This window comes from Danio aesculapii, chromosome 1 (genome assembly GCF_903798145.1).
Source record: "Danio aesculapii chromosome 1, fDanAes4.1, whole genome shotgun sequence".
NCBI classification, from domain to species: Eukaryota; Metazoa; Chordata; class Actinopteri; order Cypriniformes; family Danionidae; genus Danio; species Danio aesculapii.
This window is the reverse complement of record NC_079435.1, coordinates 29,201,208-29,215,240: the sequence shown is the minus strand read 5'-3', so window position 1 is coordinate 29,215,240 and position 14,033 is coordinate 29,201,208. Positions and strand designations below refer to the sequence as shown.

At 32.8% G+C, this 14,033-nt stretch overlaps 1 protein-coding gene across 1 annotated transcript in view; it reads right to left on the bottom strand.

The window, feature by feature from the left end:
• Positions 1 to 14,033, bottom strand: part of rims1b (regulating synaptic membrane exocytosis 1b) — a 109,945-nt gene that overhangs the window by 21,027 nt on the left and 74,885 nt on the right. The window contains exons 15-24 of the mRNA XM_056458421.1: positions 13,211 to 13,361; positions 11,180 to 11,293; positions 10,687 to 10,749; positions 6,612 to 6,689; positions 5,219 to 5,338; positions 4,672 to 4,749; positions 3,556 to 3,639; positions 3,266 to 3,379; positions 1,842 to 1,948; positions 1,527 to 1,565 (exon numbers count right to left, since the gene is read on the bottom strand). Of these exons, the coding sequence (XP_056314396.1) occupies positions 1,527 to 1,565; positions 1,842 to 1,948; positions 3,266 to 3,379; positions 3,556 to 3,639; positions 4,672 to 4,749; positions 5,219 to 5,338; positions 6,612 to 6,689; positions 10,687 to 10,749; positions 11,180 to 11,293; positions 13,211 to 13,361 (948 nt within the window). The remainder of the gene's footprint in view (positions 1 to 1,526; positions 1,566 to 1,841; positions 1,949 to 3,265; positions 3,380 to 3,555; positions 3,640 to 4,671; positions 4,750 to 5,218; positions 5,339 to 6,611; positions 6,690 to 10,686; positions 10,750 to 11,179; positions 11,294 to 13,210; positions 13,362 to 14,033) is intronic.

Sequence of the window (14,033 nt, the reverse complement as noted above, 5' to 3'; positions counted from 1 at the left end):
TCACATAATAGCAATGCTCTCCCACATTTATAGCTATTATAACTGCCTGTATTTTCATTTTTGGTATAAGATTGCAGAAGGATGGTTTGACTAGACACCATCATACTGATAACTTTTTAGTCATTTGGCAGAACTACAGTTTGAACCGCTGTAGGTTAAAACCCATCACTGCACTTGCTTCCATAATGTTTTCGTTCAGACAAATGAAAAACATTCAAAATACACATAAGTGCATTCATGTGATTAGACCCTATCTATATGCATATTTAAATCATTTCTAAATCATTTTTTAACTCAAAATGTGTGTTTTTCCTCCAGTAATGTTTTTTACAGAGTAGTTTGTTCATTGTTCAACGTTTCATTTTTGTATTTTTTTTATAACATTTAATTCCAAAAGCATAGTGATTTTTTTTCTGAACTTCTTAATTTAATAGTTTTAATAGTATAATAGCATTATTGATTTATGGAGTGACTTACAAAATAAACATCCAACATTTCTTCTGTACAACACTATCCATAACAGTGGTTCCCAAAGTGGAGTTTGGAACCCCCTGGGGGGTCATGGGACAATGACAAGGGGTCACTTGGTGATTTCCAAAAGTCAAATAAATTTTATTAAACAATTTGAATTACCATATTTTAACCATAACCAACAGAAAATAACAATAGTAATTTTAATAGCAAAAAACAAACTTTAAATTGCTATTTTTAATAGGATTGGTGTGTTTACGTTAGATTAACAAAACAGCAATAGCGTGAGCTGCAGCAGATTGATTTTATAGCACCAGGTTAAACTTTCTGACATGGCAATCAAATACATTAAAAATAAATACAGGCCACAACTGAATGTTGAGGATGATCTCTGATTGGCAGGCTCAAAAATCAAACCAAGAATAGACTTGGCCTATAACATGTTACCAAAAAAAAACAATTTTAAACCTGCCTTCCCTTACAGATAAACCACATGAGCTTCACATTTGCATCCACATGTTAAAATCACATGTAAAATACGTGGAACATATGTAAAACATACGTAGAATGTGATTTTGGACATTTCCCTTTGAAAATTGTATGATCCAATTCTGGACATGTGTAATCACATGGGTTAAAACCTTACAGGAAAGAAAATAAATGTTCCAAAACTATACTTTTAGATGTGTTTCACATACTACATGTGTGATTTTAACACCGGACTGCACTCGAGGCTCGTGTTTCTTTTTTCTGTAAGGAATTATCCAATGCTAATTTTTTGTTTTAGAATTTTTTAAAAACTTTTAATTAGATTATATAATAAGTCTAACTGGTCCAAGCAAGTTATTATCTTTTTCAAGTTACTAAAGGATGATGGACCATTAAGACACCAGCTAAAGATTGTGAATCTGAACAAAGTTTCTGGTACACAAGCCATATTTGATGTCTCAAATATTGTGGAGATGGAACAACAACACACTACTAATTAGGTTCAATCTATTTAGACAAGCAAGTGATTACATTTATGGCAAAAATCTGAGGATGGTATGAGATACCTGAGTTAGGTTTCTCCTCAGGTATACGGTTGACATGGTCTTCGTGAAGATGGGGTTGAAGTAATGAGGAATGACATGAAAAGAGACAGAAAGGAGTAAGGTAGAAAGATCTACATGAGTGATCTTGCAGAGAACATGAAAAGAGGCTTCGGACAGAGGAGTCATGAAATTATCTGACATATATAAAGGCAGCTAGTACTGAAATACATTCATGAGCTTGAGTGTTTGATTTTGAATGGTAATACATTTTCAGATTTGATGCTGTTTGATTTTGTGAGTATATTGAGGGAAATGTTGAAAGTGTGAATTGCTTACCTTGTTCTATACTGCTGCTCTTTGCAGGGAGTTGTGGCAGCTGTCGTCCCCTGCGCCCTAAAGATGTAGTCCCTGCTGGAGAATAATGTCCACCGTGTGGAAGATCTCTGAAAAGAGACAAGAAAAAAAACTTTTTAATTCAGCAGGAAAACTGATTGGTTACTATTCTCTGATTTGATGAACCCCACTGTAAAAAATGCTGTCCAATTTACAGTGTTACTGGCAATTTTGGTTGCCAGTAATACTGTAAAAATTGCCAGTAATACTGTAAAATTTACAAGCGCACTGTAAGTTAATAATTACAATAGTGGTGTAAAACATTTGTAATTGTTCATTTACAGTGTACTTATCAATTTTACAGTATTACTAACAACCAATAACGCCAGTAATGCTGTCAATTTTAAAGCATTTTTACAATGCAGGACTTCATTCAGATATATTTAATTTTGATTACCCTTCCTATTACTAGAAACTTTTTCACATCCTGACATCATAAAATAACATCATATAAAAGGGATCATTTAGATAGGTGTTTTTGTATTGCAGTGAGAAATGAGAAAAGCAATCTATATAGTATTTATTATACTCTGTTGAAAAAAAGTTGTTCGGAACATGTCAAGGGTGAGTAAATGATGACTAACAGTAGCTATTTATTGCTAACAAATGATACATTATTGTAAAGTTTAAGGCAAAGTTCACCCCCAATTGAACATTTCTTGATTATTCACTCCAGGTCATCTAAGATGTATATAGCTTTCTTTCTACAGCTCTAATAAAATTAACATCTTGGATGAAAACATTCTAGAATTTTTCACCAGCTAATGTAACCAAATGGAGCTCAATATAATCCAATTTTATTCAATACATGTTCACCCACTAATCCACACAACAACAGCTAACAAATAAGGATCCATTCTAGTGAAATAAATCATAAATACAGAGCTCAGCAAAAATAAGTACACGCCTTACAGATCTCTCTTTTAATTTAATATTTTCTATAATTATTATATACATATATACACACACATACACATTTATATATATATATATCTTCTTTTTTTTTTAAGACAACTTTTTGATGTCGAAACAGATTTTGGACCTCAAATATGATTCATGTTGCATTAGATTGAGAAAATCATGTTTTTTTTTTTTTTTTTTTTTTTTTTTTTTTTCAAAAAACTTAAATTTCTCCTTGACTGAGGAAATATATTACATTCTGGTGGGCCTGGGAATGTTTTTTGCACTTTTATGTGGACTATTCTTTAACATTGTCAATTAAATAAGCTAATCAGTTAATTGTATCAGTTAAATCAGTACAAAATTCTGCAAACAACATTTTACAGACAATTAAGACATCAGAATAACCAGCAGTTCTCAAGTGAGCTTTGTCTTAATCATCTGTTCAGAGGGTCTCCAGCATGCACCTGTCAGCTCGAGGAGAGTTTGGGCAGGAACCCCCTAAGCTGGTTTGGCCAAAAGGCCTGAGGGTGGGCTCTCTCCTCCTCCTGCTGCCTCTCAGGATAGAGGTGGGCTGAAGTCTAAACACAGCCACAGCAGAGCAGGCCAGGGGCAACAAGAAATTAAAAGAAGATGATGTCATGCAATTACCCAAAAAAAAAAATACAAACAAAAGTGAATAAGCAAAAATAGATGTCGAAAATAATAGAGAGATAAAAGAAGATGTGATACTGAGATGTTTGTTATGAGATCTCACCTGTCACCATCAATGGTTTTCTTGTTAGCTATCTGACAGCTTGGCCTATCCAAATTGCCAGAATGCCTGTGAAATGGAAAATGACTGTTCCGGAAAACAAAGGAGATTGGGGAAAACAAAGAAAAGAATGTGACAGCTAAATGGAAAGTTATGGAATTCAAGGCCAGGATGGATAGAAACATTAAAAGGCTGAGATTGCACAAAAGAAAGCTGAAGAACACTGGTGTTTAAAAGTTTGGAGGAGGTAAATATTTGTAATATTCTATAAGGGATAGTTCACCAAAGAATGAACATTTTTGTGGATTATTTACCCCTCAGAACAGAGCATATTTAGCTGAAGATGTGGTACTTGGTGATTCATAAAATGTAAGTCAATGGCTACTGCATTCCAGTTTTCTGAGATTAAGGAAGAAATGTAATAGTGTTATAAATAATGTTTAGTTTCCTCCACAGACCAAACAATTAATTTCATAAGACTTTTGTGTGTATCATCAGGCACATCAGACACAGGTATTTATTTTGTTTTGCCTGAATATGTTTTTTGACTCTCAAATTTGCAGTAGTCATTGATTTGTATATTCTCAGTCCACCAAGGACCACAGTTTCAGCCAAATAAATAAAATAGCAACAAAGGCACTTAAATCTTAGATTACATCTGAGAATGAATGAATTTACTGCAAATATTCGTTTTGGGGAGAGCTATCCTTTTAAGTCTATTCAAGGCTGCATTTATTTTATCAAAATACAGTAAAATTATGACTTAATAATTTAAATATTTGTTTAAATAATAATAATAATAATAATAATTATTATTATTATTGTATTATTATTATTATTAGTAGTAGTAGTAGTAGTAGTAGAGGCAGTAGTAGTAGTAGTCAGCAGCAGTAGGTTTATCAATACATTAATAATTAAATAATCTATTGTTGTTGTTGTTGTACTTTTGACCAATTAACAAATAGTTTGAATAATAAAAATACATAAAATAACTTGTTTTAATAATAAAATTTTAATAATAAAATAATAATAAAACATTTTACCCAGATGTTTAAAAGTTAACCAGAGTTGGCTGTGCAGTGAAATGAGTCTGCAGTATTTGTGAGAAATTCCACTTACCTTTCAGGTGAATGAAACTCTGGTCTCAAACAAGTTGTGCTGGCACTTCTTACTCTGTCTAATGAAGGCTGAAGATCACTGAAAGAAAGAAAGAAAGAAAGAAAGAAAGAAAGAAAGAAAGAAAGAAAGAAAGAAAGAAAGAAAGAAAGAAAGAAAGAAAGAAAGAAAGAAAGAAAGAAAGAAAGAAAGAAAGAAAGAAAGAAAGAAAGAAAGAAAGAAAGAAAGAAAGAAAGAAAAATGCATGATTAACCATCATGGTAATGTCAGTGTATACTTTGACCATGTCTCTTCCTCCTCCTCTTTACTTACAAAATCATTACATTATCCTATTTTGGTTTCTCCCTTAGTCTTAACACTACCTGAGGGTTGGGAGTGTCATCAGTATTATGTCAAATTACTATTACTAATATGATAGTTTGTTTGTTATATATGCTTGTTATTTTTCAGTCATTTCTGCTTTCATTTTTGACTAGTTCACTTCTTCTCACAACTTATTGGTTGTAGAGTTATATCTTTGGATTTAGTCAGCTGATCATGGGCCTCTTACCCAGAGCTGACCTCGTCTGTGAACCTGAGAATGCGCTGTGGAATGGCACTAAGAGGGACAACTTCATCCCTCTCTGTTCGTCGTGGTGCTTTGCTCTTTAAGCATGCAGGAAGGGTAGAGCTTAGCATGGAAACAAACAAAGAAATAAACAAAAGCATGCATGCAAACTAAAAATCTGCTAAAAAATGTAGTAAAACAAGAGAGATGAGTGGAGAAAAAGTACAAGAAGGGGGATTACCAAAGCTCTAAGTTTAGTAAATGATAAAGAATAATCTCAGCAATGACTTTAGCAATGGGGTGAAAAAGGGACACTTGGGTGAAAACAAGAGACAGTATAAGAGTAAGAGTGTTAGTAGTGTAGTCAACATTTATTGAATGGTTGGGAATAGTGAGGGTGATGAGGATGGACCAATATACACTTAAAAAGCAGAAGGTTGTTTTATCACCCATATTTAGGGGGACATGATTTGTTCATATAGGAAATAACAAACCCCATATTTACATCCAGTCTGCATTTAATGCACATCTTTGTCTCATTTCAAATTAATTGTGTTGGTGTATGGAGCCAAAAATGTTAGAATTGTGTCAATGTCCAAACATTTAACATTTAAAAAAAGCACAATGAAAGGGAAAGGAAACAACCTACAGTATATAATTAGAGGCGTCATGTCAATTCCCATAAAAAAATCTGTGTATATATAGAACTGTTTTCATGTGTTACTAAAATTATTGATGTCATATTTACAAGCTGATTGGATTTTGAATGCAACTTTTAAAAGATAAAATGTTCGTAGTAACATTTCATAATTAAGTTTTATGATTGCTGAAGGCAATCATGTCAATATATTATTATATTTACAGAGAAAAAATAAAAATAAACCTGCTCACAGAGGTGTCTTATAGAAGCGTTTATAGCATCAGTGAAGTTTGCTGTTGCAATGTAGCCTACAACGCAATGGTATAATTTTTTTTTTCTCAAGCCTTTTCTCCATTCACATCCACAAAAAACAAGGTGTCTGTCTTTGCAATAGTCACCCACACTGACGAGTGCTTGTGTGCGAGGGGATTAAAAGATAACAAATAAGCGAACACAATCTGTGTGAGAGGCACGTTGCTTTGAAGGTCTACAGAGAACCGCCTCTGATTCACACTGTGCTTGTGCTGCGTTTGTGCTGTCAAACACACTGATACAGTATGGAGTGTTACAGTCCTATTTTTTCTATAAATACAAAAAATAAAAGCAAGCGCATGACGCCCCATCTGTAATCACTAAAACAGCACATAAATCACACAAAGCAGGAAAATTCTGCATAATTTCAAGGGTCTGAATGGTTTCACTAACAGCAGGGGAATTTGCACAACACTGATCCTAAGATAGTTTCAACCAGCTTACCTGTAAATATCTTTATGTATACCATTCACTAACAACGGCATCTTTGGGGGAAGTGTGTTACAGTGCCTAGTTAATTTCCTAATTACAATATCACAAATATGCAAGCATAAAAAAAGAGCAAAGGAAAAAAAAGAAATTATTACTAAAACAAACACACTTGCGCATGCATACACACATATTTAAAATTATTTATCATGGCAGGCATAGACAGAGATGGAAAAAATGTGTAAATTAAATTAAAAAAATACTTTAATCAGACATAAAATGAAAATTTAATTTAGTCAGTTACTGTACATTCCAGAAAATAATCATAACCAGGGCTCTACAATAACACCCGCCAACCCGTCAAATGCGGGTAGATTTCAACGGTGGCGGGTAAGACGTACACTCCCATTAGCCACTTATGCTGGTTGAAAATAATTTTCCCAGATAATAAATCTTAAAAGCAGGGTTCTACAATAAGGATGGTCCAATATGCATGCAGTGCATGACTGTTTATAATGCATGTGCTTTCCCGTTTCCTTTTGAGAAGCAACTGTGTCTAGAAACACAACTGATGCGATGGGTTCCCTTTCAAATAGACTAGATAAAAAGTGATGAACATCACCCACAGTCTTGATGCTTTCAAGAGTTCCAGAGTTGACTTATTGTAAGCAGCGCCAGTTGCCTTCGCTTTAATCATTCTTTGACCAGATTGTTTATGGGTCTAACATTACCCGTGCGTGTGATCATCCTTTCATTATCACACAAGATGTTTTTTACCTACTTTCTTTTGCGTTAATATGGTTTAATTATCATTTTTTACAATAACATTGCTTTAATGGGAGATTAACTCCCTATTTATGTAATTAACTGGTGATCTGGAACCTTTAGCCAGGACAGATTACTGTGCATATGTTTTGTTAAATAAAAAGTATAGTATACAGCTCTATTTTGCTTGTTTTGACACATTTAAATTTTGTGGCTAAGAAATAATCTATTGTTTATGTTTGGTGTGGTCAGAGATAAATTTTGTAAATCCTTCATTTTGAGCTCTAAAAATTATTTGAAATAAAAACTAATTGTAATACTATAAAACGCTGACCCATTTGCGCATGATTATTGAGCAAGCTCATACACCACACACAAAAAGTTAAATAAATGAGGAGGCATGTGAAGATAACGCAAAAAATCTAAATCAAGTAATTTTAGCATGTCAAAGTAATTTGTATGTGTATAAAATATATTTTCCCAATAGTAAAATTGTGGCTAGTGAAAATGGCGAGTGGCTAGTAATGTTGGAAAACTACTAGCCACAGTGGCTGGTGATCAAAAAAGTTTATGTCAAGCCCTGATCATAACTAAATACAGTTGAATTCAGAATTATTAGCCCACCTTTGATTTCTTTTCTTTTCTTTTTTAACTATTTCCCAAATGATGTTTAACAGAGTAAGGAAATTTTCACAGTATGTCTGATAATATTTTTTCTTCTGGAGAAAGTCTTAAATGTTTTATTTCAGCTAGAATAAAAGTGGCTTTTAATTTTTTATAAAATATTTTAAGGTCAATATGATTAGCCCTTTACGTTAAATTTTTTCGAATCTCTACATACAAACCATTGCTACACAGTAACTTGCAAATTTGCTGAGATAGGATGAGAATGTGCCACTATATCAAGTGCATTGTAGATAGCCAGGATAAGCAAATATTTACAGCATTTTTAAACAGACCACAAGTACAGTCACAGAATTAGTGATGCAAATATGGATAAAACTCAATGCTAATACTTTTGAAAATGTTCATATGTCATATAATTTTGAAGTCTAATCTAATGGTTGGAAAAATATATGTAAACAGCCAAGAACGTACTGTAGGGCTGGGCAATTAATCGAAAAGTAATCGACATTCAGAACCTATAATCAATCTAATTTTTCCAGGTTGATTTTTTTTTCATTTACTTTCACTACTGTGTGTAGAGTCTTGTGACCCCACTCTGTTAGCTACACTTTGCAGACACATCTGATCTCTGGTCAAGTAGGATGATTCTTGAGCCTTACTTTGCATTACATTGACGATGAATGGAAGCTGCATCAGAGATGCCTTGGGACAGCATATTTTCTATTACATTAAAATAATTATTTACATGAAAATATGCACTGTTTAAAATATTATTTACAGGTTATACAAGAGTTATTTTATTTAGAAGAGATGCTGCTTATTTTCTTCTTTATTTACTTAAAAATAATTTATTTTGTCTCCAAAAGTGCGAGTTATTTATTTTCACTTTTTTATATAAGAAAAAAAGACTGTTGGTTTTAGGCAGTGTGTGTTTTAATTTCAGTTGTATATAGTTGATGTTAATAATCATAGATAGTAGATAGTGTGTGTTTCCTTCAATTATTTTAAAATCAAGTAATGCACCCTTCATTCAGAAATCTCTGACTTGTAATATATAATATTTTACTGTACTATATTTACTGTACAAAAAATTGAGGGCCCTAACAAACTGTAGAGGAAACTGATTAATGTCAAGTAGCACTCACTGTGAAACTAACAGATAAATACTAGTAACTTAATTTAGCTTAATTTTGCCAGTTTTCATGCAACTGAGCCGGGGCTAAATTCAGCCAACTTGAAAATTCCAGCTTAATCCCATATCTTGCTTTTGTGCGATATCCCTCTGCATTATATAAATAAATATATACATTAAATTGGTCTACAAGTAATTATTTAATACTGAAAGATTATGAAATAGGCAACATTATAAACCTGTATCTCTGTTTCTCACACTCCACATCAAATTCTGTAAATTCAATGCTACTCAGATGCTAAAATTAAACGTGACTATAAACAGACATTATAATTGAATTGAAAATTGGAAATAACCTATTTTCAAGTCTAAATGTATTTATTTAAAACGAAATTCTCTCAGTCGGCATCGGTCCAAATATGTATGCGATTTATGGATGTTCCGCTTGCTTTATGCTTTATTGCATTATATAATCTTCTATGCATTTCATATCATAAAAAAGATGTGATTTATATTCTTGTATGTATATATGTCATTAACATAAAATTTGCATGCTATAATTAGCAAGACATAACTGCAAAAAACTAAAGAAGACTGAAATATGGTATACAGCTAACAACACAAGATCTACAGAGGCAGTCATTTTGACCATTATTAAAAGTTTAATAACTTTGTTGTTATAACTATAATAACTTGACTTTTCCTAATATCCTGTGTGTATTTCATTCTAACATTGTTGGTTTATTAAAATTACAAAACACAAAAGAGCTCTGAGTATTTCTACCTTGACTGCCCATAACAGTCCAATTGACTAAACAAATTTCAGCATCTGCTACATTTTCCCATTCCATTGAATGTGCTGGCCTATATGAAATGGTCATTCCCAAGGTTGATGTGGATACGAACTATATTCTATAACCATATTCATTATAGCGTATAATAATAATAATAATGGAACTTTGCCACAGTACCATGGCTGCAGCATGCAGGTGCAATGATATTACGCAGCACCTAAAAATAGTCCCTAGATAGTCAACAGTGCTACATATTATCATTGTGCCTGCTGCAGTCAAGGTATGGTGGCAAAGTTCCATTATTATTCAGTCAGAATGAGACTATAGTTCCTAACCATATTGACCTAAAAAATAGCAACTTTCCATTTTACGTCGGTCTTAGTACAACAATGTAAAAGAGTCAAGCTTTTAATAGAAAAATTAAATCCTTTTTTATTTAATTTATTATTTTTATTTTTATTTTTTTTGAGTGAGATGCTAATGATCTAATCTAATTAAATGGTTTATGCTAAGCTAAGCAAAAGGTTCTCCCGCCAGACCCAAAGATTTGATGAATGGATTCAAAAATGGTAAAACTCAACTGTTTAACTTAATGGAAGTTGTAAAATGAACCTATTTCCACCCAGAAATTGGAAATACAAAATAAATAGATTTAATATTTAATGTCTTATAAATGGTCAGAATGATTGCTATAGCTAACGTAATAGTTAAAGAACATTAGGTAGTTCCAGTGTTAAGCTTACATTATTATTTGTTTATTTATTTTGTTTACCTGTTTGTATGCAGGCACTCAGCACTCCCACCTCGGATTGATCTGTGCATCTCCAGGACCTCGCTGTAGTTGACGGTTGATGGAGACACATTGACAGTTTGACAACCAAACATAAAAGAAAAGTAAGAGGATGGTGAGGAAAACCAAAGAAAAGAAAAAACAAACACGTGTAACAAAAAATAAACGACAGACATGTATTTAGCATTATTTGTACTTTTATTAATGGGAATGAACTAAAAACCATGACTGTTAGTCATATTAGTAGTATTAGTATTTAGTAGAGTAACAGCATAAAACATTTTGTTGGCACAGTATAAAAATCACATCAAACTTCCTTAAACATCCAAGATTCCTCATGCTATTTATCATTAATAATAAAATATGCTAAAAAATGATACAGTCTGATATAGAAAGTACTCTTTTAAATAAACTGCAAATATGCTAAACGACACACTTTATTTAAAATGCAGTTATAGTGGTTAAATAGTTATACCTGTCCTCTGAATATTCATAGTCGGAGTCTCCGGATCGATGTTCCTGGTGGGAGTCGTGGTAATGGGAGGGAGAGTAGGAATGATGGCGGTTCTGGTGGATCTCATCCAGACTCCTGATGAGAGGATGAAAGGTGATGAGTCGTACAGAACACATAAATCATCCTCTAGAGAGGCAAGACACTTCACAGGGCCGGTATCACCCCTGGCATTAAATTCATACATTATAACACTTAGGAAAGAAAGTACGACCTCTGCATGATAATGCGTCCATGAATAGGCCCTATGAAAGAGATGGACACTGTACAAAAATTTGAGTTATTATAACATTATGTTATTTAATTTATTTGAGTAAATTTATTTGATCATTTCTGAGCTTTTGTGTTGCAACTTGATTTTCTGTATCAGTAATACAGTTCATGTAGTGGAAAAATTCCATTGAGTTTATTACCTTATTATGCTGAAGTTAATACTTTGGCACAGAGTTGATTTTACTTAAAGTTTTAAGCAGTAACATTATTATTAATGCTATTATTATAATCAATAATAATAACAATAATTTTATTATATAAATAGAATAATATTAGAAGTCTCTTCCATTTACAAAGTATGCATTTAGCTGAAAAAAATACAATAAAATTCTTATTATTATCAGTGTGCGAACATTGGCAATCGGGGGAGTCAACTTTTTTGGTAATGTTAATTTGTGATGTACATGCATCAGTGAATCAAATGTATGTGTTTATTTGAATTACATCTAATTTATACATAAAATTTATTTAAGTTTTCAGTGGTTTTTTTTTTGGGATAGGCTATTTAGTGTATTATGACCTGATTAGCAATCTTGGCTCACTTTAGGACAAACTATGCAAACAATGCATATAATTTAATGTTACCTTTAGGCAATACATAGAAAAAAAACACCTATTTTATGAGAAAACATGTTTTTTTCCACGTCTTGTGAATTTTTACAGTGTCTACCAGTGCTCTAAATCCGCCAGTGTGAGACTGTTGAATGACTTTTTTCTCACATAGACTAATTGGCGCGATTATTTACAATGGTAAGATCCAACCGTTTTAGGGGTGGTCAAATGGATATCTATTATTTTATTATTAACATTATTATTAAAAAAAAATTATTAAAAAAACAGATCAGAGAGAAATTTTTTCTCAGTTTCGAAGGGCTGACCACCCCACAAATCATGTTTTGACATCCTTCAGGGGGGATCAAGCCTTAATTAGGATGGTCAATCCCTCCAACCCTCCCTGTAATTCACACTCAGATTACTATCGTATATTTTAATATGTCATTTATTTCTGTTATGGTAAAGCTGAACTTTCACCAGCCATTCACTCCACACTTTAGTGTCAGATGATTCTTAGGAAACTAATATTTATATGTTCAGGGACAAACAGTTCCCGTTTCTGTGTACGTGATGTCATTTACTTCCCCATTCTTTATATTTTTTAAGGCCCGTACTGGCCCAATACAGACCTATGATTTCCAATGATCACTGACATGTGCAGGAACCACCAAAATTAATTACAGCAACCTAGACCACACAGAACCTAAAAGGTACACTTTCAAATTTGAGTTTACAAAAAAAAAACGCCTTTTTTGAGAAGTTTATTATAACACAGACAACATATACAATTATTTTAATCACTTTTAACAGTATTTTATGAAAATTTAAAGGGTTTTCTTTAAAATGATACCAATTTTTTGCATTTATACCTTTGCATGTGGATTTAAGGAGCTTTTTATTTGAGTAGGCAAAATCCAGGCGGAAACCCCAAAATAGCACTTCACTTAAAGAAAATATTTCTATTCAGTAAAAAATTATGTTGGAAAAAATATCACAGTTTAAAAAAATAAGCATGTATAACATTGAAAATGATAACTATTATTAATGACTGATCATGAATCTAAACTGATAATAAATAAACAACAGTAGAACATTATAATATATTCTGAAAAAATCATTTAATGTTAATAAACAAAAAAGGTATTATGCATCATAGAAGAATCTCACCTCTGCATAGGGATGTGTGCGGGTCGAGAGCGAGCTCTACACTGGTCTTCCCTGTGCGGAGAAACTGACCGCGAGCGATGCTGTATGGCCGCCTGTCTCTCAGGTACAGTCAGTGTGCTTGACCTCTCTCTGTCTCTGGAGTTCCTCTCTGCTGCTTTAATACACAAACACTCTGTGTCATACAGTGGTTTTATTCAAAACTATAACTACAGTTTCAGACATTAGAGAGCTACAGTAACACACACATCCACACATTTCTAAAACTACTACAACAATTCATGCCAAAAGATTGTGCTGAAGCACCAGCACAATTGCTACTCATCTACACATGCTAGAAAAAAAAAACAAGTGAAAAAAGCAGTGTGATTGTACTATTACAAAAGTTAATCAGATTTTATTATTAAACGTGTTCATTATAGATTGGTTCGGATTTAATGCAGAACTTAAATGTAAACTGGACTGTAAGTGGTACAATATTTTTGTGACAATCAAGTGAATGTTCTGTAAAAAATACAAAGTGGATACGGTAAAGCTAAAATTATTAAATTGCTCTTAAATATTTGCTTTTAGACAAACTTTGAGAAAATTTCATTCTTCTGCACGATTTGTGTGCGTAGCCCCCGATTCGAATGTTATCACTCGATTGAATGGGCATTATCAGTGGTTATTAGCTGATATATATGGGACAGTAGGGGCCTTCTACACCTACCGGTAGGCTCAGAAGGCTGTTTTAATCCATCCACATGGTTAATCAGCTATACCAATGGAGATGACTCCAGATTCAGATCTGTTTTTACATTACTGTGACGATTGGTTTTAGGGT